Source organism: Leptidea sinapis, chromosome 30 (genome assembly GCF_905404315.1).
Source record: "Leptidea sinapis chromosome 30, ilLepSina1.1, whole genome shotgun sequence".
Classification (NCBI taxonomy): Eukaryota; Metazoa; Arthropoda; class Insecta; order Lepidoptera; family Pieridae; genus Leptidea; species Leptidea sinapis.
The window spans coordinates 7,050,696-7,074,240 of NC_066294.1; the positions used below are offsets into that span (position 1 = coordinate 7,050,696).

General features: G+C 34.3%; 1 protein-coding gene across 1 annotated transcript; it reads right to left on the bottom strand.

Moving 5' to 3' along the window:
• Positions 1-3,949: 3,949 nt before the first annotated feature.
• On the bottom strand, positions 3,950-21,761 carry LOC126973900 (probable actin-related protein 2/3 complex subunit 2). Its single transcript, XM_050821268.1, has 9 exons — positions 21,558-21,761; positions 21,050-21,143; positions 19,862-19,961; positions 16,867-17,053; positions 15,046-15,181; positions 11,953-12,037; positions 9,985-10,085; positions 7,682-7,788; positions 3,950-6,929 (listed from the first exon to the last, which is right to left on the bottom strand). The coding sequence occupies exons 1-9, from the start codon at positions 21,629-21,631 to the stop codon at positions 6,902-6,904; spliced, it is 912 nt and encodes a 303-aa protein (XP_050677225.1). The 5' UTR covers positions 21,632-21,761; the 3' UTR covers positions 3,950-6,901.
• Between the last annotated feature and the right edge of the window lie 1,784 nt (positions 21,762-23,545).

Consider the following 23,545-nt stretch of genomic DNA (forward strand, 5'->3'; position numbering starts at 1 on the left):
CGCCATTTTAATTTGTCCCCGTCCACACACCCATTTCATTGATGTACCCAGCGATGGGCGTACGGGCGAAGACAAGAATGAAAGTTTTGTGTTAACGATAAACATCGCCCGCCTTATTCGTTTGAGTCACCGCGCGCCGATGTTATCTATACGCCATTGGACTGAGGTCAGGACGATGACCTTAGTTTACTGGTAGAATAAATAAGTCAGGGGTTTTCAAGATATTTGAAAACACATATATATTGAATTTATAGTGGTGTCCGCATTCTACTTCATATCCGTATCAATTATCGTACAGGGATTTTTTAGCATAGTAAATAGATAACTCCATTTTCTATTAAGTGTTACAGATAAAACAATATAAATCATTAGGAAGTCTACAATACATAACTGAATACAGAGAAAATGCCATCAAGACGTTATCAGGAGGAGACCAAGCCTCCCACAATTAAGGATGCGGCCACACTTGGTACCGGTTCTATGAACTGACCCCCATATAAAATGCACATTATATTTCCTTCATGAATTTGGTGTTGACTTGAGCATATACAATCTGTGCATTAATCTGTGTCCTGTAAAACCTACTTCAACACTAGCATGAATAAAATTTCATTAAAATCTCAACAAGAGCTATTTTAAATCATATTAAAAACCATTCATACCGGGGCCTAAACTAGCGACACTAGACCGGATTACTGAACTCGGGTAAATAAGGCCATATCGATACAAACCACCGCCCATGGAATACACTGAGAATATACACTTTCACTTACACGATAATAATTGAATGATACCTACCTAAAAATAAACAATGTTACATATTAATATTATTGTTCGTGAAACTAATTACAACGGTCATTATTATAACAAAGGATTAATTCGTAAGGGTTTGTGCATGCTCTCCACTCTTGTAAGTTGTAGTTCTAACGTGTAAGCATTTGTAGCGATAACAGATACGCCGCGAGGCGAGAGTATTATCGATAAAGCTTGCTTTCAAGCTGAGGCGAATTTCGCTTGATTAGGAATGACTCGACTTAAAATTTAAAAATAAAAAAAATATTCTTAAATTACCATTTTTTTATGTAATGTTCTATTTTTCAATCAAACAAATACACAGGGTTCTGTAACCGAAGCAGCAGAAAGCAGCGGAATTCCTACTACTAGGAGTTCGCTGTCCTTACGTCCGTTTGTCTGCAAGCAGACATGTTGCTGACAGAAGTATTTATAGTGTTATATTATTATTTACTATAATAGTACAGGACTGTGCGAATCAAGTCACATTGCTTTCTAACGGTTCGCACTAGACTGTATGTTTTTTTATTTAATGGGCCTGCCACACACTCGACGAGTACCATGGGAAGGGAAGTTGGTTTTTGAGCGCGAGTCAAAGGACCGGCAATATGAGCGCGGGAGGCTGGCCACACCACAATCGCAGTACGCATCAAAGAGAATGTAAATACTACGTAATAAGATGCTGGACTGCCTAAGTAAAAATTGAAATTTAGTTTAGTATGAAACGTGCAGTCATTTGACATAAGTTTCAAATAGTAGTAATTACAGTGTGGCGATTGGCGACGAAGTACAATCCGGCTATGTTTGAAAGCGAACAGTTGAACAGTTAAAACGTAGTGGGTTTCGACTATCTCCGTTCTTTACAAGATTATAGCCGTCATCTGTCAATCTATCAATGACTGCACGTTTCATACAATCGAGTGAATTGCTTTTTTCTGACAGTTTCGCTAATCATATCGCGCTGTAGAAAGTTTAATGGTGAGGAGCATAATGTGACGGGCCCATTAAAGGTAAGAGTTTATTACATTAATATATTATATTAAATAATCTGTATAAACTCAATTGCCAATGTCAGTAAAGGCTGAATATTCTTATTTCGCATGTGGTCCGTTTTTAATTAGAAAAAAAAGAAACGGACAGGGCATTACGAGCGGGATTCGCCTCAGTATGATAATCCTTAATTATATCAACAAAAGTTCATAAGCTAAAAGAACACACGTATGACACTACTGAAATAAATGTATCATTTGACGATGTACACAGTCAACGTTGAACCATCTACAAAATCTTAAACTGCAGTTCAATTACGAAATAATTGTTTAAAGAGTAGATCATTTATACGTCTAGACCAGTGGTGCGCAAGAGTCAGAATATGGTCCACGGACCGCGAACCGATTTCAAAATTCGCGGGTGATATGATACGTGCACCCTGCACGTTGTGAAAAGTTATTGATCTCACGAGAACTGGAAGCAACCTCAAAAGGTATCATCGTCCACATGAACATGATATTTGGCCAGCAATGTTGGGATCACGCTCCGGTCTAGCGACGCGGTTAGTAAAACAGAAGAATCCTAAGGCAGCAGCGCATTGTATCATGCACCGCCAGTTGTTAGGTTCGCAGACTCTTCCCCCAGATGCGTTGAATAGAATACAATGCAAGTTAAAGTTTATTTTCAGATTAATTCAGTTTCTTGTACATCTTGGTAACAATAAGGAGATCGAAGTGGTCCTTGGCCAGGAAAAGGTTGGGAACCACTGGTCTAGATAGACTATGACAGCTGTGAAAACTACGAAAAAAAAAGACTTTAGAGCTAACCTCTATTTTGAGCAATTCACGCACAATAACACAAAGTGTCATACAAATTGCGAGTGTAAGACGTAGCTTGTCACGCAAACAAAACTAATGTTCCTGGCCTGTTTTATCGGCTGTTAGCAGCAAGCGACTATCTAGGCGTATATATTATCTAAGGTTTAAAGTATAAAACGCATTTTAATCTATGTTTAAATATTCTTGTGAATATCAACATTAATACAATCTGAATGTTCGTAGGCTAAATTACACACTTTGTATCCATTATAAAAAAGAGTTTTATTTAAGTGTTACTTACGCTCATCAAATAATGAAAAAAAAAACGATAAAATAAATGAAATAGTTTGTAAAACAGCGACTATGCGACATTACTAGAAACTTCTAGATAAAAATCGATAAAATAGCATAATAGATTATTTTTCTATGATAATTCATTAAAACTATCTACAACCCTACACACCGATGAATTATGGTGCAACGGGCAGCCATTGTTTGACATTTGTCTGTCTGTCATATTTATTAATATTCACTAAAATTTTTTTATATTAAAAAAATTGTACTCACCCGACGTTCGTATTAGAATGGCAACGTTGACTGTAGACACGCAATAAAAATTAGGAACCCAGGTGATCACGCAGTGTCACCTACACATAAACTCTCACAGTAATAAAGCATTTTATTTTGTTAATAACAGTACCTACACTCCGGTCGCGGATGACAGAGAATGTCGGTCATTGACCCATGCGCTGACACAATTAGCATTACATTACACTCATGCATTTAAATAAAATGCATGAGAAATTTCAGTCGGTAATTTATGGACTCATGCATTGAATTAACTTACATGAGAACTTTAGAAGGACATTCTTTTATGGACTCATGCTTTGAAATAAAATACATGAGAAATTTAGGTCAGTAATTTATACTCATGAATTGAATTAGCTTACATGAGGACTTTAGAAGGTCATTATTTTATGGACTCATACTTTGAAATAAAATACATGAGAAATTTAGGTCGGTAATTTAAGGACTCATCATGGATTGAAATATACTTTTGGAATGGACTTTTATAGGAATAGAATGATTGGAGAAGGCCTTTTTAGGAAAACCAGCTGTTCACTAACAACCATTCTCAAGTATTTTTTTAAAGGAACTGCATATATTTCTTATAGAATGTGAACTAAGAACAGGAGTAAAGGTATTTTATTTTATATTTATTTATTATAATATAAGAACTAGCAGATAGAAAGTCCTGACTAAATTGGAACCAAGATTAAATCTATGACTTAAGTCAGTTGTTATACAAAACAAAAAAGGCAAAAATGATATCCATTAGTCTTCTGAGAATATATTGAGGTTTTACATTATTGAAATATTTTTTTCTACAGCTAAAGTCATGAATGACCGACATTTTCTATCCCCACGACCGAATTATACAAAAATCACTAGGTTAGTTTTGCGATGGGAAATTATTGTAATTACAATGTGCACATTTCACTGAATATTATTAAGTATTTTGATTATGGAGCATTACATTTGGCAATGTGCGGGACTTAATTTGATTCACTTTTCATCATATTACCTACATTACAATGACTGTAAAGTATTTGGGTAGACAACCGTCAGAAGCAAAGTATAGAAATAAATAACAATATTAAATAACTTATTGCTAGTAAAATAATTTTTACAGCGGGACGATCGCATGCAATTTACAGAAAGCCTTGTTGTTTATCTCAAAACATTACTCAACCGACACTAAAACAACAAAGTAAGTAGTACTTGTAAGTCAAGCGGCAGTAATATTTAATTGAGCTTGTATTATAATGCTGTTGAATGAATAAATAATGAAACTGTTGACATTTCTATGTTAATCATACGCAAATCTCTAACTGGGCTCACCGCTTTTTACTATTAATAACCCTCTTACTATCCATAAATTTGTATTATTTTACCTAATGGAACCAGCTTGGGTTTAAAAGTATTATGTGGGCCATAAAGAGGCAATGTGAAAATTACCGTGCAATGGCAGAACAATGTTTGAGAAACACTGCTTTAAGCTATTGATGTGCTTTAAGTGTGACTATTAGTAATAACAAAAATTTCAAGTTTGGTACTAAGTACTATTTTGTCCAGGTTAATTTGTTAAATATCTTATTTACAAAATACAGCGAAATAGTCATCTACCCTACGTGTTTTGTGTTGAATTGAACAAAATAAAAATTCAAATTACAGACAATCCTCGCTATAACGCGGTAGAATGGTTCTGCGTTATAGGAAAACGCGATATACTTGTATAACGCGTGTTTACTACCTCGTAATTCCTAATTCTTTCTTTTCTTTCTTTCTAATAACAATAAGTAGTCAAAATTCGTAATAAGTATTCCCACTTGTTTGCCTAGTTTTAATATTTTATTAAGGTTTTTAATACACAAATTTAATAAAATAATTTAAATTCGTATTAACACAATCGACACACGTGCAAAGGCACGAGAAGCTTATTAGGAAATGTACAAATCATTATAAACTTTACAGTACATAAAAAAGGTATGTGGGTAATCCTAGCGTTATATGGGGGAATATGCAATGGCGTAATAGGGAGGATTACTGTAATTGGAACCATTTTTTCCAAGTTACCTTCAATATAATAGAGTACTTTGTGACAGTTCAGGGATTAAATTTATATCATGAAATGATTAAGAAATTAGCACATTGTCGACTTTATCAACTCTGCATAACAAGTTCATTCCGATACAATCTTAACATTAAAATATTGCTTCGTAATTTAATAATAAATACACGTCTGTACAATTAATATAATAATATATTTAGCATGATCTGCATGACAGAAAATTAAGATACATGCCAAACTGAAACAGTCTGATAAATTATTTAAAAGTGTAGTGTGTATGTGCCTTTACATTTTAACAACCATAAAAGCTCATTCATATCATAATAAATATTTAAAAAAAAACTACAAATGAGTTTATTTTTTACAAGCGTAAAGTATATTTTTAACTATAAAATTCATTTAAATACACCAATCATTATGTCGACATATTAAAATTCCTCAGCTCCAAAGGCACTGAATAAGTTACAACTTTAAAAATAATTTATTTTTCTATTTAAAAACAACAACTAATTAATTAAAAAGAGAGGTCTATCTGTAAGTTATAAAGTCTATGTGCAGTCTGCACAAGGACTTTATACACAATACTTTTTCATGTCTAAGTTTTTTTTTAATTTTGACATGACTTAAGGGGTATTTTATTTTGCTATTAAAACACTTTTTTAATCTAATTTACGATTGCAGTATTTATAAAATATTTGCATAATAAGTTCCAAAACGTATCACTAAAGAGACAGGTTTAAGAACATAGTTTGAGATCAAAGGTAATGTGTCAATTAAATTTCTTACAAAAAATTATTTCGAAACCAACAAGCTTAATAGTTTAAACTTTTTTTAATTAATAGCCACCTGTAACATTGCATTCATCTATTTTAATCAGCCAGTCAACTGGACGGCTACCTATCTCATTAAATTCCGTCATTCAATTAATATTTGTATGTTCACAGAATTAACAAACATTTATCAACATAATATAACCTAACCAAACTCGGTCCAACACTATAAATTCATTAATATTCACTTCAACTAAACGGCTAAACGGCGTACAACTATCTATATGTATTTCAGTCGTTTCATTAAATGCCGGTATTTAACGAAAGAGCTAGCCGGACTGGGTGGCTAAACAATGAAAGGTATAAACCATTTCATGACAGCTTATATAAAGCTCATATTTTTACAAAAAAAAAATACATTTTTTCTTTACATTTCTATTATTTATAGACAGTGCGAAAAAAATCACTAAAAAAAAACCCCTAACTTTTTCAGTTGGAGCCATGCTAATCATTCAGTCTAGATAAAAATTATACGAAAATTTATTAATTGTACACCAATACTATTAAACACGACTTAGTTTTGTAAAGAAAACTGTATTATGTTTGTAATAAATTAAAAATGTGTCTAATTCTGAATTAAAACTAAGGCGATCTTGTGCGAGGGAGGTAAGCTAGCTTCGCTCGATTCCTCAAGGTCATTGGCTCAGTCCACAGCCTTAACATTTTTGAAAGATGTAGGAGCAACATATAAAAGAAACCAATGCGATAAATGTATATAAATGAGCTTTTACAGCCTGTTTGTTCGTAATAAGTGTATTGTATTGTAGAGAATATCGGAAAGTACACGTTACTTGATGAACAACGGAACAACGCCACTCGGCTTACGGGGCCACTCTTAATCAATCTCGCCTCACAAACGTTCGTCCCCTGAAAAAAAAAATACAAATATTTATTCAATATCAGTGGCGTAGCGTGCCTTGGCGGGGCCCCGTATAAAAATTTGTTTTGGGGCCCTTATTAGATTTCTCCACAAATAGAAAAAAAACTGTTTGCATAAAATTAAAAGAAATATTTATTCATCATCACATCTGTCACTTTTTACAAACAATCCAAATTAAATATACACTCTCCTTGCCTTTTTTTCGGCAAGTAGCAAATATTTTTATTTTCATTGATACGGCAGATACGGCGGTAGCTACGCCCCTGTTCAATATCCGATAGCAATAGTCTTGAACGAGTGTAAACTGATTGAATGACATTAAATAATAAAAGTTATGACAAACAGGTCATCTGATGGCATGTGCGTCAAAATTAGTTCTCTGGACGCTCGCGAGTGGCGCTTCAAATAGGCACAAAAAATTGCTGTCAAACATATGGAACAGCCTGCCCAGAGGTATTTATACAGGTCAGTGGTACATATGAACTCGAAAATACATTGGTACGTGGCGGGCGAAGAAAGAAGAAGAAACAGGGGTACTGTGGTGTGACTCAAACCAATTTCGATACCGAAGCAATTAAGATAAAAGTGCGATTCTAGGTGAATAAAAATGTAGGTTATAGCGCTGTGCGATCTGAATTGCACCTTATTGTATGGCTGCAAGAGTCCCTATTTCTTTAATTGATTTTGCAGCGTGAGACTTCTGTACTTGTACTATTATATATTCTTTGGTGTCACTTACGAGATCGTCTTCCGTTCAGTTGGCCTGGTAGTGGACTGCGGCCGCGCTCTGTTCAGCACCTTCAATAACTCCCCCGCCTTAGCACGCATGCGGGAATGCACGTACACCTGACAAGAAACATTGTATACAAATTATATATATCGAAATCTGTATAAGCTTCGATCATGGGGTATCTATGCACTTTTAGATTTCGACAACTACGACGATATCTGTATACGATTTAGAATGGAACCTCTGTTTATACAGCGAAAATAGCGATTTACTGATACTCCAAATGTTATGCTATAAGCTGATAGATTGTAATTATTTTATTTATTTTTATTTATTTATTTATTATATACAGACACTTTATCACATAATATTACATTATATTTGGTCCCTACACTAGGCGTAGCCTGTCCTGTAGGCAAACAATTTACATCCTAAGGTTAACAATATGAACCGAAAGGTCAAAAAGTGCACTCTGTATATGTGTGTGTGTGTGTGTGTGTGTGTCTCTGGGTGTGTGTGTGTTATTATGACGGGTACTCTTTTTTTACAAAATTTTTCTATTTTCTATTTTTTTACAAAAATTAATTAACTTAGATATTAAATTAAACATTAATTACAACTAAATTAACTATAATAAATAAATTAAGTAGTAGTTGCCTCTACGGCTAAGGCCTCCCCTAAACCTTTCCGATTTTTTACGATCTAATCTCTTTTCATCCAGTCCGGTCCAACTCATTAAGTATAAATATATATCTTATTAGTTTGATGCCGATATTTCGATCCAATTGCATGAATCGTGGTCGCGGCGGGAATGCGGAGTCTAAAACCATCCTCCCTATTAAAATACGCGTCATAATAACTACAGTGTTGAAGTTCTGCGATGATAAAAGTTGAAAAACAAACCTGATATATTGTTCAGAATTATTGGGATCTTTATATCTAAGTGTACCGGTCTATAGAACCCGTCACAGAGCACTATTTTAAAAAGTATAACATAACAAATGATATAATAGTGAACACACGGGTGCAGACATTTTCGTGTAGTCAAAGCACCGATTTTTACACGACCTCGCAATATTTTATTATCGTATAAAACGAAAACATTCAATCACCCACCCCCTCACTCACCTACACTTATACATACATACATACATACTAATAATATTATTAATAATGTGGAAATGGAAGAGCTATTTAACTACACGGAGTAAATTTTAGGTATACCTTCTTGATAGTACAATAAGTAGTGTTTTACGAAAAGTAACAATAACACACACCACACACACTCACACCTAAACATACTCACACACACACAGACTTCCTGTTTGCATAATATTTTTCTTTTGTTACGTTATATTTTTAGACTTAATTTGTAATCCCTAGTTTTTGGTACTGTTAATTTTAATTGATATGGAAGTGCGTGGCCTTGGTCAAGGTCACATCCACTATTATGTTTGTACCATTTTTGTTACCGAAATAAATATTTTTCATTTCAATAATGAACGTAATAATACTAGCATTAAATAAGATGTATTCCTATTAATGTTTTGTAATTATTATTTTTAAAGTTAAACATTTCTATATTAATTAACATTTTGATAAAATGCATAATACTTTAACTATATAATTACAATGTGTGGAGTTTAATGCACCTACTAAAGAAATAACATATGCATTGGAAAATTTAAAAAAAATCTGCGCACTTAAAACTTGCGCCGATAAAAACTAAAGTCCCCGCACCCTTTTTCCGTCAACTTCTGTATGCCAACATCCCATTGTTTTTGTTCCTATTTGTACAGAATTTAACGCAAGTTTAAATCAAGTTTAATTGTTTTTATTTGTTTTTAGTTTCAATTTTAGATCCGAGTTTCACTATTTTTTGTGCTTTGTGCTCATAGTGAATTAATAGTTTGTACACCTTCGTGTGACAGGACTGTGCGTTAGTAGCGCTCTCTGGGTTTCCACGGAAGACCAGCATTGTGGATTCTTTCGAAACCACAACTATGCTGAGTTGGGGGCCCATTGGCGTCATTAGATCGTAATTAGATTTGTATTATATTGTATTATATATATTGTAACTTTAAGAACTATTATGAGAATGTATAATGACGTCAATAAACATTTTTTCTTTCTTTCTAAATTTCGTCGTATTGGCCATACGTACCGTTGGAGTCATGTATAGCGTTCCTTGAATTGGTATTGGACCGGTGGAACGCTAAAAGTTAAGTCGAGTTTGGACGGCACCCAGGAAGTAGATTGGAAGATAGTTTCTTTAGAATAACAGCACTATGGATTTAGCCATGACACTATACCTTAGAACACTTGATGTGGTAGTGGAGATAGTCGCGGAACATGTGTAGTAGGTCTATGGTGTTGTCTCGCGCCGCCTCGCAAGTGTGTCTCGGGAACAATACTGTCAAGAAACATACTAAATTGCAAATTTTATTTTTATTCCATTTACATACAGTTAACGACTACACTCATAATAATTGTCTGAAGCAAAACGCGTCTATTAGGCAGAGTTTTTGTTCAGTTGTTTTGACCGCGCTTTGAATACAATACCACGCAATGACAAAGTATTAAGTGAAAAACTGTCCAAATAACAGTATATCCAAACCTTAAAATAATGAAGTGCCCCTTTAAATTATGTTATATTTAAACACCCTTGTGCAGAGTTTCCAGGACGATACGACATAGGTATATAGTAGGCGTACATCTTCCTTAAAGGCCGGCAACGCTTCTGTGATTCCTCTAGTTTTGCAAAAGAATGTGGGCGGCGGTGATCACTTTACACCAGATGACCTGTACGCTCGTTTGCCCTCCTTTTATAAAAAAAAATATGTAACTAACTTGACGTTTTTAATCATTTTGCTAAATAATTACATTTCAAATGCTAAAACAAAATTCGTCACATTCGCACAACCATCAATGAGCTTCTTATGAGCGTATACAAAAGACTTTCACCCCCTTATAGTAATAGCACAATAGTCTGCTAACTTAATGCATTGCTAACTCTCACTCTGTCTTCTTCTATTGACCTAAGTCAGAATGAGAAAAAACACTCCTTAGTGGCTGTTTAAAGTTAGCGGACCATTATGAATAAGGGGGTATATGTTTTAATGTTATCTGTATATTTGTCATCGCTAAAATTTAATACGACGCCACTCGGACATTTTTGGCGACCTTCGGGCCTACCATGAACTCTCATTGCAATTCAATTGACAACCTAAAATGAACTGCTCTGCTATTTCGTACCATGACTTGATTAGACCTATCTAATTTAGGTTGGCATCAAGCCAACTGATTAAATCGCAATGATGTCAATTGAATCGCAAACTGATTTAGTTCGTTCATTCATTCGTAACATGAGGTAATATTTCAACCTAAACTGGATAGCTTATGTGTCAAAGTGAGCGATTCGAAAATTTCCTTAGAGGAAAGTAAATCGTGTTTTGTTGTTGAAATGGAAATTCTTCATTTTAGGTTATCAATTGAATCGCAATAAGAGTTCATGGTAGGCCCGCTGATTTTGTTGAATCGTGGTTCTGTTACTCACTAATCCCATTTCTATGAAATGCCTTCGTTACTACGTTTGGTAGATTTTTATTAATAACCGCGGCGTAAAGTTATTACAAATTTAAACATTTTTATATATATCTTACCTTTGTCGCTACAGAATTACATAGTTTATTAGGTCAAAAAACACACCATGTATTGAGAACTGTTCGCGATGAACAAAAGAAAGATTGATATCTTCTTAAAGATTTATATTTCGTCTGTCTTAACAGGATTAGATGAAATAGTTCTTATGTAGTTGAGGTGTCGTGTGCAAGTAGCTGAAGTAGAAGGGTGAATGAATGAATGTTGTATTTGACAGATAGATGAAGTATGATTGACAGAGTAGGTAAATGGAGTAATATTAGAGTAATTGTTTGATAGGTTTAGGTATATGACTCGATATAATAATAAAATTAAATTTAATCCAGTCGACGATAGGAAATCAGGCGTCGACAAGACCTTTATAAATTCGTTCGGAATAAATGGCTGTTTAATTTATTTATTACGACCTGACCCCACATACGTTGTCCTAATAACAATAAAAAAAAACTCTTGCGGGCGGAATTTCACAATGTGTTCCTAGCTGACCTTTATTAAAGGAATATTTCTACCAAATTTCAAGTCTCTACGCCTTATCGTTCCAGAGATATCGTGATGAGTCAATACGTAGGTGGATATTTCTTATATATTAAGATTTAATTGTTCTGTATAATATAACTCACCAAATGTAACATAACTGATGTTTTCTCCCACTCTCGCGTCTGTATCTACAAGTTCTAATGGAGGCTCTTTGTGAGAAAATAGCACCTGGAACATAATTTTCACATTCAAATACTAGCTTACTCATAGTCTGTCACTACATATTTGTAATACAAATCAATCAAAGCCTACAAATATGATCATAATAATAAGAGTGCCACATAATTTTAAAAATAATAAATAATGCCAGTGGGAGGCTCCTTTGCACTCGTTGCCGGCTATGTTATGGGTACCACAACGGCGCCTTTGTCTGCCGTGAAGCAGTAATGTGTAAGCATTGCTGTGTTTCGATCTGAAATCTATCAATTGAAAATACTGGGCAAATGAAACTTAGCATCTTATGTCTCAAGGTGACGTGCGCAGTTGTAGTGCAACTCAGAATTTTTGTGTTTTTCAAGAATCCTGAGGCACTGCATTGTAATGGGCAGGGCGTATCAATTACCATCAGCACGTGTCGTCCCTTAATGTTATAAAAACTGTGAAAATTAATATTTCATCTTGACTAGTACTTGTAGGTGAATTATCTAACATCAGAATATATTCTAAAGGAATCAATTTGACAAAATAAATGACTTATGACCTTTTTACTCCCGTCATCACAGAGATGGTGGAGTTTTTGTGTTAGAGGTCATAGTTTTTTAAATTAAAATTAGTTATTTTATTATGGTTGTACGAGTGTACGAGTCCTGGTGTTAAGTGATCACCGCCGCCCACATTCTCTTGGAACACCAGAAGAATCACAGGAGCGTTGCCGGCCTTTAAGGAAGGTGTACGCGCTTTTTTTCAAGGTATCCATATCGTATCGTCGGGGAAACACCGCACAAGGAAGCTCATTCAGCTTTGTAGTACGTGGAAGAAAGCTCCTTGAGAACCGCACTGTGGAGGACCGCCACACATCCAGGTCGTGGGAATGATATCCTAATTTGTGACGTGTCGTGCAAAGGAATCACGTTAAACAGCTCTTCGGAACACTCCCTGTGATATATGCGGTAGAAAGAGACACAATGAAGCTATGTCTTTACACAACATCAAGTTAATCTAATATATAAAATTCTCGTGTCATGGTGTTAAACTTTGAACTCCTCCGAAACGGCTTGACCGATTTTCATGAAATTTTGAGTGCATATTGGGTAGGTCTGAGAATCGGACAACATCTATTTTTCATCCCCCTAAATGTTAAGGGTGGTCCACATGGATTTTTTTTTAATTTGTTTGTTTATTAGTCAGCATTAAAAAATACATACAACTTCAAATTTTCACCCATCTATGATCAACAGTTACTTTTGTATCGCGATTTTAATATCGGCAATACAACGTTTGCTGGGTCAGCTAGTCTTTATATATATAAATTACGTGACACGTTGTTAGTCCACAATGGACTCCTAAACTAATTAACGGATTTGAATGGGGATTACTTCATGGAGTGCAGTTTAGTCCAACTTGAGAGATAGGATACTTTTTATTTCGATTTGGGACCCATAATTATTTTTATTTCCAATATTTGTTTTGTATGCACATATTTTCTGTGAGAGAATTTATTGACGCACGGTTTGACAGTTCTGCTGTGAAACAATTTCACTATAACAACAGGGAGCATATTTTACGAAATAATTCTTGATGTTATGAAATATTATTGACAAATTCATTAAAAACAGTATTTTATTTATTACTAGCTGACCCAGCAAACGTTGTATTGCCATATAAAGTAAAAAGATTAAATCAAGAATTAAAAATTTTGGGGTATAAAAATTAGATGACGACCGATTCTCAGACCTAACAAATATTAAATCGTACATAAAATCTACCAACTGTAGGTAGCTAAAATTAAGTTTGTTTTACCTCCTGAGAAAGATAGAAAGATATAAAAATATTCTAATTAGTTATTCATTTTAAATTGTTTTTTCAATTTGATTTCTGAACGAGGGAGGACACATCAAAGGAAAAAACAAAATTGTTGTTTTTATTTAATTCCGAGCATTTTCGTATAATTATTCATTTCATTCAAGACTAAAATTAGCCAAATCGGTCCAGCCGTTCTCGAGTTTTAGCGAGACTAACGAACAGCAATTCATTTTTATATATATAGATGTACAGAACAACGTCTGTCTGGTCAGCTAGTTACCTATAAATATTCACTTATTAAATTTATTATCTAACTTCGAATTTTAGCAATACTAACAAAATAAGGAAAATGAGGCAATCTACATCCCATTTAAAACGTTGTAGTGCCATATAAAGTATTAAAAAAAATCCAATAGTTAAATTTTTGGGGTATAAAAAAAGGTGATGACTACAATAATCATTATATTCGAGTGCCATCTTGCAACTCTATTGCGTATCTGTGGATAGAATAATATTTAAATCGCGATACAAAAATAGGTGTTGATTGAAGACGGGTGAAAATTTAAAGTTGTATGCATTTTTTAATGCTGAATCATAATAAAATAAAAATAAAAAAAAATGTCAAAAAAAATATTTAGGGATACCCCTAAATATTTTTTGCCTTATCATTTAGGGGTAGGAAAAATAGATGTTGGCCGATTCTCAGACCTACATGATATTAAAACAAATTAGTATAGCTGTTTCGGAGGAATTTGGTAACAAACACCGGGACGCGAGAATTTTATAAACAAGATATTCTAGTTAATATTAAACATTCCTACCAATTCCACCTTCGCACGACACGCCACAAATTAGGATTTCATCCCCACCATCTGGATGTGTGGCGGTCCTCCACAGTGCGGTTTTCAAGGAACTTTCTTCCACGTACCACGTAATGAGCTTCCTTTGTGCGGTGTTTCCGGGACGATACGACATGAGTACCTTCAAAAAAAAGCGCGTACACCTTCCTTTAAGGCCGGCAACGCTCTTGTGATTCCTCTGGTGTTGCAAGAGAATGTGGGCGGCGGTGATCACTTAACACCAGGTGACCTGTACGCTCGTTTGTCCTCCTATTCCATAAAAAAAAAATTGGAGAGTTTTCATAACTCATATTAATAGGTGATAGGTTTATTTAATATTCATATTTAATTTATTATTCATAGTAATAGGTGTACCTGTGGAGCAGTATGGGAAGCTCTCCTTCCTTCTTTGAGCTCTTGCATGAACACTTTCCCGATAACCATGTCATCTTCATGTCTGAATACCGTCGAGAACACCACCGTAACTCTATCCTCCTGAGCTTCTACGTATCTGTAAGTATAATTATTACACAGTGCACTCATAAGCTACAATCTAATCTATTAATTACTAATAGTTTCACAGTATATCTAACTAACAACAATTAGGATATCATCCCCACCATCTGGAATTGTAGCGGTGTTATCCTCCACAGTGGGGTTTTGAAGGACCTCTCTTCCACGTGCTACAAAGCTGTGGAATGAGCTTCCTTGTGCGGTGTTTCCGGGACGATACTACATTCGGTACCTTAAAAAAAGCGCGTACACCTTCATTAAATGCCGGCAACGCTCCTGTGATTCCTCTAGTAATGCAAGAGAATGTGGGCGGCCGTGATCACTTAACACTTAGAAAAAAACTTATTTTTACTTTTGTGAGAGAAATCTTTAGCCTTCATAAGGGCCCCCAAACAAATTCTTATACGGGGTCCGCCATGGCACGCTACACCAAGTGATCTGTACACTTGTTTGTGCTCCTTTGCCGTAAAAAAATATTATGTACATAATACTAAATTCCATGACAATGAACTAAATTGTTGTTATATGTTTATCAATAATAACAGGAAATATTGGTAAAATATTACAGGATGTCATGTAATCATGTCTATTAAAATGCAACAAATATTGAAGTGCTTGTATTACTTGTGAATACTTAATACTTTTTATATAATATAATATTGACACACTTTTTACACAAATTATCTTGCCCCAAGTTAAGCATATATAGCCTGTGTTATGGGTTACAAGACAATGATATATTTAATACAATATACTTACTTAAACATACATAAATACATATAAACATACATATTAACATGCATAAATACATTTAAACATCCATGACTCGGAAACAAACATCCATATTCATCATATAAATGCTTGCACCTAACCGGGATTCGAACCCGGGACCTCTAGCTTAGGAGGTAGGATCGCTAACCACTCGGCTATACAGGTCGTCAAATACTTAGATCATTTATACGTCTAGATATACTAGGGCAGCTGTAGGAAAACGTGGAAAAAAAAATTGTTTATAACTAACCTCTATTTTGAGCAATGCACGCACACTAGCCTAGTAACCCTCACTTCTGGGATTTATTACTCAAATTAAATTTAAAACAAAATTTATGAACGATGCGGGACGCGAACCTGCAACCTCTCGCATTTCGTGCGAGCGCGCTTCCACTTAGCCAACCGTTCGAGTGGCGTAAAGTTCATAAATATTATATTATAATATGTAGCTTCATCTACAGGATCTACCTTACAGTTGATAACCTGCTCAACCCCAATATTTGCATATTAGGAAATTGACTTGAGATGTCACTCTTTGAAATCTAAACAATTTGTTATTTTTTAAAATGATAAACATTACTTCTGAGATTAATTATGCAGGGCTCGAATCCGCAAATAACTTCATATTAAATGAAGATATCACAATGTTTTTCTTTTAGATAACAGTCAAGTGTCTAAGAAATAAAACTTAAAAGACTTATTGAAATCTATCCAGTCGTTTTCTATGATATGCAAAATAATGAAAACTTTAAAATTTATTTATACAGATTACCTGAATTTTTAAGTTTCTTAATTCCTTAAATTAAAAATCCTATGCCTTTTTAGTGTATAACATTTAAAACAATCAGTGAATATAGTTACAATTTCTTTTATCATCACGATGACTAAAAGATAAATCTAGTTTTAACTCACAGAGTTTCATCCTGGCGATAATTGATAACAGCTCGCTTGTGACTAACATCACCATCTTCCTGCAGCCTAAAGTATCTCTCAAACACGGATGCAAAACAATTTCTCTTCAGCAAGCCAACCTTCTTCACTACATCTTCCCAATCATCGGAGATATTCTCCAAGTCCAATAAGATTGATACATTATAACCTTTAAGAAAAATTATCTTAATTATTAATTTTAATATAGACCTGTTTGAGCACTCAACAATGAGAGACAGGCACCGAGACAGGCTTAAGTACTGCCAAAGATCTATGGAACGAAGTATGACGGGAACACATAGATTAGACAAAATTAGAAATGAAGACCTGAGACAGAAAACTTTAGTAACAGACATACTTAATAAAATAGATCAGCAGAAGTGGAGATGGACTGGCCACATGTTGAGGGATGGCCGGGAGATTTGGAGCAGAATTGTCACAGATTGGTATCCATAGGTTGCACGAGGAGCCAGAGGAGACCAAGAACAAGATGGGAGGATGAACTCAAACTCACAGCGGGCCCGAACTGGAGAAGAGTGACCCATGACAGACTCCAATGGAAAGAGCTAGAGAGGCCTTTGCCAAGTGGCAAACTGAGTTAAGAGACACCCTCTAACTAAGAATAAAAAAGGGCTTAATAGATAGGCCTGTTTCCACAATCCAACTCGTTTGGGTGGCTGTCTATAAAGAATCTTGCCCCCTAGAAGCTCGAAGGCTTCCACATAGAGGCAAAGCATTGCAGGATAGCTGACTCTACAGAACAAAAAGGTCTGTCTGCCTTGTTCAGAGGAGAGTTTTTTTTATGGAATAGGAGGACAAGCGAGCGTACAGGTCACCTGTTGTTAAGTGATCACCACCGCCCACAATCTCTTGCAACACCAGAGGAATCACAGGAGCGTTGCCGGCCTTTAAGGAAGGTGTACGCGCTTTTTTTGAAGGTACCCATCTCGTATCGTCCCGGTAACACCGCACAAGGAAGCTCATTCCACAGCTTTGTAGTACGTGGAAGAAAGCTCCTTGAAAACCGCACTGTGGAGAAGCGCCACACATCCAGAGTAGCCTGTTATTGTCCATATCATTATTTTGAAGGTTGTTTGGTTTGACTACATTGTTGCATGGAACTTTGTAAAATCCACATATGTCATAGCAAAAGAAAAGACATTCACTACTATAAGAGATTTCTTAAATGTAATAAATCAAGTTAAACTTTATTCATTTAGGTCCACGAACTAACATATTTATGAATGTCATCTAATCTTTATATATATAATTCTTCTGTGTGTGTGTTGACAGTGAACTCCCCCTAAACGGCTGGACCGATTTGAATGAATTTTTTTTTTGTGTTCAAGTGGATTTTAGGCTGGTTTGGATTCACAATTGAACTACTTCCAAAATAGCTGGACAATTTTGATGTTTTTTTGTGTGTTTCAGTGAATTTGAGACTAGTTGAGATTCTCAATTCAGTCCATATATAATTCTTCTGCCCATATGTATGTTAGTGAACACCTACTAACGGCTGGACCGATTTTTAAAATTTAAGACACGTGTACAGGACAATGTCTGTCCATTTGTTACCAGTAGGTCGAGAATCAGCCAACACCAATTTTTCATACCAAAATTTTTTTAATTGCATTTTTTTTAATTAATTTATATGGCAATGTTTGCTGGTTCAGCTAGTAAATTATATATTTTATCATTTATCAGAAAAGATTGCTTGGTTGGATGATTTACACAAGTTAAAAAATAAATACAATGTAATTAGTGAGCATATTGTTAAAAATTATAAAAGTGTGGAGAGTGTCCATGTTATATTAAGTACAAAGATTTTCCAATCTTCTTTAGTCGATTAAAAGTATTCAAAACTTTTATCACTTCCATTCCAATATTTTTAACAATAATTTTAATCTTATCTGTTTAGTTGCTGATAAACATAGTGATAATTTCTACAAATCATTTAAGAAATGTGTTTGCATTATTTTCTAAACTGTTGCCTGGACTTATGTTCTAATAGACAGGTGGCAAGAAAAGATACATATAAGTCAACTCGGGTACTTATAAACCTACACTCTCAAATACATTATTCTAATGTGCTGCAACACTATATTTAAAAAAAAATTACTAAGTTGTACACATACACATGCAATCCTTAAGTAAATTGTGGAGTGATTTAGTTGGCATACCTCCTAAACCTACATATCTATGCCAGATAAATTTATCATGTAGCTATTTCTCGTGACATGATTTGTTTGCTCACAGTAGTAGTTTTTTTATTAAAAGAAAGAGAGACAGACAGACAGATACTAAGGTGGGCAGGTGATATAAAGAAGGTTGCTGGACCAGTTTGGAGTAGAGAAGCGCAGGAGAGAGAGAGAGTGCTGGAAGGTCTTAGAGGAGGCCTATGTCAGTGGACAAGCTAGAAATAAAAAATAGAGGAAATATAATAAAATATGCTACTAAATATTATATCTAGCAATAAAGGCTATCTTTATCTTTACTAGTTGATTGGTATGTCTCTGGTTTGTCTGATTCCTATAGCACCATAAGCTCTACAACCATCTATACCATAGGTTCTCAACGTGGGCGATAACGCCCCCTTGGGCGTTTGAGACTTTCGGGGGGGCAGTAGAAGACCCAGAGAAAATTAGGGGGCATTGAGATGGCGCAGATGGGGGAGTGGGTAGATTAAAAAATATAGTCTAAAAATGCAAAAAAAATACACGAAAATACTCTAGAAAAATCATATTCTCAAAGTGGGCGGTGAGCAAAATAAGGTTGAGAAACTATGATCTATGATTATGTATGATTTATTACTTCTGAATAAAGAAAAATATCCAGTATGGATGAAAAAACACTGACTCAATCTGGGATTTTCTATACAAATTCACAAGAAACATAGTGTTGCCAAGTATAAAAAACCTGCACACAAAAACTTCCATATCTATTTTAAATAACTATAATTTTTCTAATAAATTGTTACCCGTCTCTGGCTCCGTAAGAAGCGGCCCATATACTCTTTTCAATAATTCATCAGCTCCATGCTCTTCTAATTGCTTGTAAAACTTCAATGATATACTAACCTGAAACACAATTATTACATTATATTAATAAAACCTATTACTTTACTTGTTTTTTTGTTATAACTTACAAGTCTAACACAATATCTTAAATAGTGGTACTATTTAATACTAGCTGACCTGGCAAATGTTGTTTTGCCATATAAATTCTATGTGTAAACCTTCCTTGAGCTTCAATGAATCTATTACAAAAGATTTCATTGAGATCGGTCAAATAGTTTAGGAGTTATGACGGAACATACAAACATACATTCTCTTATATATAGAGAGATAATATGAGATTAGATGTTTATCAATACAAAAAAAAATATATTTTCAAATAAGTTAATATAGTACAAATGTGAAACACTATAGTCCCTTTAATATAGTATTGCAACATAGTACAACATTTAACAAAATAATCCTTAATAGTCTAACAGGATGTAAGTATATTTATTTCTTTAAGGCATAAAATAAAAAAAAACTTGTACCAATCTTTAACACCAATCACTACCATTAAAATAAGAAACCAAATACGCTAGGCATTGTGGTCTTCTTTATCATAACACTAGCTAACTTGTGGTATGCCTTCCACGGAAACCACAGTAGGAAGAATCTAATAGAAATGATTATAACATTGACATTTTTTATAAAACATTTAGATTTTACAGGAAAAAACTATTAAAAATATACAGCCATGATATATGTACTAAGATATTATCCTGCTTACTAAGCTAGAGGTCCCGGGTTCAAATCCCGGTAGGTGCAAGCATTTATATGATGAATATAGATGTTTGTTTCCGAGTCATGGATGTTTAAATGTATTTATGTATGTTTATATTAATTTATGTATGTATAAGTAAGTATATAGTATTAAATATATAATACCATAACACAGGCTATATATGCTTAACTTGGGGCAAGATAATTTGTGTAAAAAGTGTGTCAATATTATATTATAATGATTGATATGTTACTGATGTATTGTTATTTCTTCATTTTATAACATAAAATATAAATGTGTTAATAGCAAAGTCAAACTAATACATTATTAGTTACCAATCCAATAATAAAAGTGTCTTGAAAATTTATAAAAACTTTGTAAAACTTACCCTAACTTTGGTTTTATCCCCATTGACATTGGATATGTGGAATAGTACTCCATCAAAGTCTGCTACAGTTACATCAATTGATTCTGGTTTTAAGCTGAAAGATGATATATTGATGAATCATTGTATAACGATACAAACATACTTGACATACTCCAAGTTACAGCATATATCCACACTACAAACAATATTATGACTCATCATTGCTGATACCGACCGATTATGAGCGTCATGTTTGGAATTCTATTTATGCGAAAGTAAGCCATGAATACATCATGTACAATACAAATGATATTCTAATTTTGCATAATCCGCGTCCAACGTGGGCCCACCCAGTGATAGTATTTGACACTTGTCAATTTACAGCCCGAAAAGGGGTTACTATGGGTCGATCACTAAGCATTTATTTAAATAAAAATAGATTTCTAAACGTTTTAAAAAATATCAAATACACACCACACGTACTAATTATTTGTAAGAGAAGTTAACTTTCTAAGCGTAACGTACTCACCGCGCCAGTGCATTTTTATATTTAACAGTTAAGGTTTCTTCTATTATTCTATTGTTGATCTCTAGCAAGATCATTATTTAAAATTTATTTCCTACAATTTTAGCATAAAATAAACACCTAAAGCACCTTCATTTAATAATTCTTACGAATTATATACAAAATGACGACCACACAGTTTCCTTACGAGTTACGACCACGGACCAATAACTTACAAATACGAATTACGATAGACAAGCGATAGACAGTGAAAGAAAAAGAAGCGTCAAATGAATGAAATGTCGGTCAACCGTCAAACAAAGGGTTGTCAGATCATAAAAATGAAAAAATAAGATCATAAAATTGACCAGTTTTTGCATTTTTTTTATATGCGTTCAACTTCACTGATATTAACACAATAATACTCGCTGTAGCAAAAGTGCAGGAAATCTGCCCTTGCACTTAAAACATATTGTGTACCTAAATTACTTCTAGCTTCATCTGTATATATTTTTTTAACTGACTTCATAAAGTAGGAGATTCTCAATTCGATCGGTTTTTTTTGTGTATGTGACACCGTGTACTCTGAGATTTATGACCCGATTTACGTGATTATTGTTTACGTGAACGATGCAATTTTATTTTGTGTACAGATTTTTTAGGAGCTTTCATTTATGTTGGTTATTTATTATTATTATTATCCCCTTTCCCGATAAGTGGGTCTTCTCTGAGAAGAGGAAGACGCTACCTACCATTCATAGCTAAAAATCGTTTTTCGTGATATTTCACTCACTAGAATGTGAAATAAATTTTCGAACGGCATTTTTTTGGAGTTGATTCATTTTTCCATTCCCGTTTATTGGGATCTATATTGTTTAAGACGCGCGATACAAGGGATATAATATATTAGTAGGCCTACCCATAGCTAAGCACTTAAAAAATGACTATTAAATATATGACAAATTAAAACAACAAAATATTATAGTTTACATGATTTAATCGAGAAAAAATCTACTGCGAACATCCTATTGGAGACAGAAAAAGAAAAAAAAATCTGTTTAGAAAAAACGACTTCATAAACTAAAATGTATAAAATAACTTAAAAATATTTAATTTACTAGTACATAAAATACTATTATTTGTATGTGCCATATTATTGATGGCATGATACCTACACTCTCCACACGGAACTGGAACGGTTGATAAATTTACAGTTAGTAAACTGATTATAATATTATTATTAAAAGTTTTATTTTGTTTTAAGCTTGGCACCGACTTAAAATCTATGAATAGGGAGCACATACAACTAATAGTATTTTATTAATATTAAAAGTAATTAATTATGTTGAATACGACTCGTATTAAATTAAATCTGTTTTGAGTTATTTTATACTTTTTTAGTTATAGTCGATTCTTTAAACTAGTTTTTTATGTAGGGCTGGTCACCAAACAATATGTATAGAGGTATACGAGAAATGTATAGGGACAGGGTAATAATCGGTAATAAGAGGTATTTTTTAATTTTCTGGTTGGATTACGGGAAAACGTGATCAAGGCAATTTTTTACGCTGGCAAAGCAAGTCTACACTTGCTAATAATTCAAGTACAGCATGTAAAGTCACCGCTCTTCGACAACACTTCCCTTACAGCCTCGCTTAGTATCGGAATACTGGGTCTCGAAATCTCGAGTGATTGCCAATTCTGCGGCTATCTGGAGGGCAAAGCCAAATTAGCTTCAAAGAAACTGGGCGTCATAAATAGAGCATGGCAATACTGAAAGCCGGCCCACATTTTCGCGGCCCAGCGCTCTACAAAGTGCAGGGCCAGACACATATGGAGTATTGCTTTAATCTCTGATCTGGCGCACCCCAGCTCGATCCATTTGACCGCGTGCAACGTAGAGCAGCACAAATTGTCGGGGAACGTGTGAACAGCTGGATCACTTGGTGTTGCGTAGAGACGTCACTTTATTGAGTGTCATCTAGAGCATTTATCACGGAGAGTGTTCCGAA